We start from the raw sequence: 5,804 nt of genomic DNA, 5'->3' as shown, positions 1-5,804 counted from the left end.
CTGGCTTTACTTATGTACTGTACACTACAACTAATTTAAAAAAAGGACCGGAAAAAATGACCTTATTTGTAACAAAAAGCAAGCATGTTAAAACGATGACACAAAACATACAATGCGACAACTCAGAGACGTCGTGCAAAGCACCAAGCAAGGTGAAAGACGTAATCACTCCATCTAAAGCACAACTCCGGCCTCGCCTTTTTGAATGGGAGTGCTAGGGGCCTTCTATGATAGCATCCAAATCAACATTTTTAAAACACTAAGAAGGCTCGATACAGCATGATACTTTACTCCAAGTTTCGCCTGGGGCTCAACACATAAACTCAGCATTGAGAACATGGTTTGTGTACAAACAGTTTACTAAAAAGAAAAGATTTGGAGCAGCTCAGTGCATGACTAGCATAGCTAGCAAGATAGCGGACGACGTAGAAAACGTAAGCTAAAGTAAGTTGTTTACTTCAGCCAAACTTTTATTTTTGGTCAACCTGATCCGAACCGGAATATAACAAAGCCGTATGAGGGAAATACTTAAATGTTGAACCACAAACCCTCCCATTACAACCACAACATCATTAAACTGTAAAGTACTTCGTTTACCTTTTCGTGAGCTTTCCAAGTCGTGCAGCATGGTCGGTCTGAGCGTGGTTTTGTCTTCTTCGCTTAACGCGGAGTCAGTCTCCTCAGAGCAGAGGCTCCCCTACTGGGTAGGGGGTGGAACGGTTCGGTTTGCAAACTAAATTAAAGAAGGGAATTTTCTTAGTTGTGAAAATCGTTCTATTTATAGATTCTTGTTTTTTAAGTATTTTAACTAATACAGTTATAAAAAAAATTCAAGCACAAACGTACTGTTTCAAGCTAAATTGATATCAGCCTTAAAATGAATAGATCTTGCTATGCAGTATATTTCACTTAGATTGTATAAGTACAATATTTTTTGGGTGAATTTAAATCGAGTGACAGCAAACCTTTGTGCTAATTCAACTACTCAGAACAACCAAAAGCAACCAAAAATAACCAAACGGGAACGTTGTGTGAAGGTACGGTGCAACCGCAGGGGAACGTTACCGTTGGTTGGTTTTCTTAACGTTTAGGGAACTTTATAAACAGGAGGGAACGTTCCCTAAACGTTAGTTTTTGGTTTGGTTCGAACTAACCTTTAGAGAACCAAAAACGAACGTTCCCTAAACGTTCTGTGCTAGTGGGGTAGGCTATATTATGTCACCTACGCATCCAGATATCAGCAAAGTGGTGTAAGACGAAAGGTGAACGCTGTTTAACACATTTGTCTTATGAGTGGTCCCGATTCACAGAGACAAAACCTTTGACGTTCAAGTAACGTTCTGTCAAAAAAGCAAATACAATGAAGTACGATTCCAATGTTTCTTTATTGTCAACGAGGTAGGCAAAACTGCAAAACAGAATCCATAGAAATGCAGGAATTTAGTTTGTAACGACAGTAGCAACGTGTCCTTTCCTGTATGCTTTCCCATTTAATTGAATAGGAACATAGCCCATTTGAAGCACTTTCATATAAGGACTTCTAATAGTTGTATCTGCAAAATATAGAAAGTCCTAAGACTAGATACGTGGGTAGAGAAAAGCACCACTTACACAAAAGGGCAAATAAAGAATCCAAGAAACGTGTTGTTGTAGCTGTTTGAGAGGCTCGAGATCACGCGTCTCCAGCCCAAGGTAACCAGCTGTTTTAGACTGATTGTTTCGTCTTCGTTTTTGAGTGTGCTGCCTGGTGTAATTTATGACAAGTCGCACATGGATATTGCAGAGATGTAGCAGGAGATTATAGCGTACGATTTAATTATAATTGTAAGCCTAAATCAAGGTAACAAGTTGTTTCGGTTTGCGCTGTTAAATTGTAATTCCTGTTCTACTGAGAGAAAGCAAAGTTTTTTTGAGTAAAAAATGTGAACGATGCGATGGTGTAGTGGATAGTGCAGAGTACTCTTATGCCGTTATTTTTTTTGCCGAAGAAGGTTCGAACCCAGCGCAACACAGATCATCGTAATTTATTTTAAAACACAATTTTCCCGCTGTACAATGTTATTGTAGTGTCATGCTCAGATATTCTGTTTAGTTCAGTACTTATTATATTGAGGTGCAACATGCAAAGGCCCGTAAAATGTTTATGAATTTGTAGCGAATCTGTCGACGTGGGTAGCCGTTGAGGTTTACACGGCATCTGGACAGCCTCGGAAACCAGTAGGTGGAAAAACCAGAAGGCACATAACAACGGCGGCCTGCCCCTGTTCACTCAACAACACTCTGGAGCTGGTCTAGGGAGCAGGTCTAGCGAGCTGGTCTAGCGAGCTGCTCTTAGGGAGATGATCTAGGGAGCTGGTCTAGGGAGCTGGTCTTAGGGAGATGGTCTAGCGAGCTGGTCTTAGGGAGATGGTCTAGCGAGCTGCTCTTAGGGAGATGGTCTAGGGAGCTGGTAGGACCATACACAGGGTAGAACCAGCTAGCTAGTTGCTTCCCACAAGCAGAGAGAGCCATATAGTCAAGAGAGACACAATATTAAAACCTTCCGGTCAGAGGTTTCAGACCAAGATCATCGTCGTTGTCCATCACATAGTCTCTCTCTCTCTTTCTGTGAAATGTGAACAAGTTAAATGTTTGCTGTGTTCTGTTCACGTAAATGTAAAATTCCGACTTTAGATTGGTGCTATCAAGCTATCAAGTCCATTTAAAATGCTTTATTGTTATCATACAGTGTAACTTAGAGGGTTGAACAGTGACTAACATGTAGGTCACTTATCATTTGTCTTTATTAATTCATGCTTTTGACAAAAAACTGTAACTGACAGTTATCGGGCACTTTATTATCACACTACATGTCGTAGTTGACATTATACACTCAGATTTGTTATTCTAAATTCTAGATCCTAAATATTTGAATATGCATGTCATTCAAATAATACTTGGTAGGCTGTTAACCTTGCATTAAATGCAACACAACAGTGGAATGTTGTTAGCTGGGTTTCAAACTATTCGCTTTATTTTGAAGGCTACACGGGTCAGTTTCCGCTAACGCTGTAGCTTTGTTTGGCTAACAGCAGCTCTGTGTGTTCTCCGGAAGCTACGCGGCTGCTAGCAGTTAGCAGCGGGCCGGTAGTTTTTCTGCTACGGTGACACACTGGGCGTTCCTCAATACCAAGTAAGCAAAGAACGGACTAGTGTTCTTGGGGAGACCGTACTTGCTGGCTGTACCAGGAAGACTGTACTCGCGAGTTCAGAGGCACACAAAACACTGTTGACAGTTTAGAGACGAAGCGTTCTTCCTGTTATTGCGCAACACCCCCAGCATAGAGGGGCTGCCACTTTATAGTTAGCTCTGATGTGTGTATTCATAATAAAGCATGGACGATCACCTTTCACACCGCCTCGTTGTTTTGTTACGTTTTCATCTAACGTGCTATTAAGTATCACGGGCCAATAACTGTATAAATAACGACACAACGGCGAGAAGAAAACCTTGTAACATATTTCGGGATTCTCTTTTAATTGAAATCAGAAAAGAAACGTTAAAATAGGTATCAAAATTATAGATGGACTGGCTAACGTTAGCCACTGCCGTCGGTGTACTTTACCAAGAAGCAGAAAAGGAGCCTGCGAGTGAGGAGATCCAGGAGAAGGATAGAGGAGGAGGGGATATATCCTATAACAGCGGTAAAAATACTTTTAAATATCTGACAATTGTGGACCTGGATTTCCTCTTGCATTGTTGCTGCTGCAGTGGTCTGTCCAAATATGGGGCCAGAGGGGTCTGTCTAAATGTGGGGCAGAGGGGTCTGTCTAAATGTGGGGCCAGAGGGGTCTGTCTAAATGTGGGGCCAGATGGGTCTGTGAGCTGACTGACCGGCTTGCAAGAGCCATCCCCGGCTGGCGTAGCGAGCTCGCCCACCGGGGGTTGTGGAGCCTTCCAACTCCGAAGGCTTTTTTAATTCACCATCAATTTTTGTTGAACTGCCTATATTCAAAATCTACACAGCTGATTTCTCGCCTTAAAACATCCCAAAAATTAATTTATTGATTTACTAATTGACGTAAATTGTGACAATCTGTGTACCGGAAACCATACACGCTTTAAACCCGAATTGAATGCTGGGATACCGGCCCGGCCAAGTTCACACAAGTTACCATCCGATGTATCCTCGGTAAAATGGGCGTGTCGAGATCACATCCGGGGACTTTAAGTGTTCTTGGCGAAATGCTAACTTGTGTATTGGGTCAGTACTTTGGCCACCAAACATGACGTTTCACAAGAACACAAGTCCATAGAAGAATACATATTGAGAAACGCCCACTGTCTCACACGATTCTCATAAGACACTAATCATAAATCCCACGTCCGTGCCTACGTAGAGATGCATTCAATGAATGCCTGCCTACCGATATTATTGACACCAGGCTTCTAACGTTTCAGTAACCACCAAGGCCTGTTTGAGGGAGTTATATTTTGTTATATTCGTCATGTTTTAAACGTAGGTGATGAGGTTATTACGGTCGCCTGACATGATGGAGGTCCTCCTCCTTTAGTAGCTAAGTGAAGTTGTTAGTTCTGCCTCCGTCATAAACAGAAATCGACGTAGCAGCAATGACGTCCCGTCACCCATTGGTTTGTGTACTTCCGCTTTGAACAAGGGAGTAAGTCCGTTGGTTATTTCCATAGACAGTTAAAGAAGTGGACCAACAGATCCCGTTGTTCTGGACAGAGACCAGTGAAGTATATTAGAAGCTTTTCCGGTGATGGCCGAGAGTTACTGCGCAGCCTCCAACTGAGATTAAAGACGAAGATGTGACGTGTTCAACCTGTCTGAAAGCTGTAAGTCTTCTGGTAGCTGTGCAAGAGAAATCTCAATCATTCCCAATCAGCAGAGACGGAGAGGTAGGAGATAACATATACACAGGCTAATTACTGCTAACTAGGGTTAGAGTTAGGATTAGCGTGCGTGCGGGCACGCGTGCGTCTGTGCTGGGCTGGCTTGTAGAGCAGTCAGCCAGGGCTGTGTCCCATATTGGATCATGTCATGTGTTGAGGTTAGCTGCTGGTTAATGGATGCCATTTCCATTGATTGGTTGACCTTAAGCACCTGTGTCCTAATAAGCAGTCATGTTTCCAGTTGTCAACACATGCTTTGTATTTCTTACTCTGTGGCAGTTGTCTAGTGTCAAATGTTTGATCTAAACCTTACAGAAACCACCACCTGCTGGAGATGTCAGAATGAAACAGGTATTCACTCTTCTATTACTGTCGGGTTATATGTGTTTGATCAGGATATTTCTTGGCAAAGGGATTCCTCTGTCTGTCTGTTTTGTTTCCAAATTTCCATATATATATATATATATATATATATTTTTTTTTTTTTATCCACTTACTGCATGCTTCTATTGACGTTATCACCTTAGGTAGACCTGATTTAGACAGACCCCATGATGAATCTTCCTGTCTGGGAGCGCTTTCCTCATCAATTGTTAGTGGTGCGCCACTGCTCCTCCTCCTCCGGGCTCATGGCTTAAACAGAATGCCAGTGATGTTCCACTGGCAACACCACTTCCTGTTGGCATACACCAATTTTCACTGGCATATGTCACTGCTGATTATGGTATGTTACTCCAAAACATCTGGTGTTCCACAGATAGATGCCACTCTCTGCCGGCATGTACCGGTGGTGTGCCTCTCTTACTTTATTGACACATTGTTAGAAGTATTTCACTTTGACTATTGGCATATGGCATTATGTCAATTGATGGTAGGAAAGAAGCATAGTGTTAGCACAGCCATATAT

General features: G+C 42.3%; 1 protein-coding gene across 5 annotated transcripts in view; it reads left to right on the top strand.

The window, feature by feature from the left end:
• The window catches only part of map2k4b (mitogen-activated protein kinase kinase 4b), a 15,129-nt gene that overhangs the window by 1,633 nt on the left and 7,692 nt on the right, over positions 1 to 5,804 (top strand). For 4 of the 5 annotated variants that reach the window (XM_034859830.1, XM_034859831.1, XM_034859829.1 and 1 more), the window contains one exon: positions 5,213 to 5,248. The exons of the other annotated variant lie outside the window; for it this stretch is intronic. In XM_034859830.1, the coding sequence (XP_034715721.1) occupies positions 5,213 to 5,248 (36 nt within the window). The remainder of the gene's footprint in view (positions 1 to 5,212; positions 5,249 to 5,804) is intronic. 5 annotated transcript variants of the gene reach the window in all.

The sequence above is a fragment of the Etheostoma cragini genome, chromosome 21, assembly GCF_013103735.1.
Source record: "Etheostoma cragini isolate CJK2018 chromosome 21, CSU_Ecrag_1.0, whole genome shotgun sequence".
Lineage (NCBI taxonomy): Eukaryota > Metazoa > Chordata > Actinopteri > Perciformes > Percidae > Etheostoma > Etheostoma cragini.
Note: the sequence above shows the minus strand (reverse complement) of the source record. Positions and strands in the feature narration are given on the sequence as shown.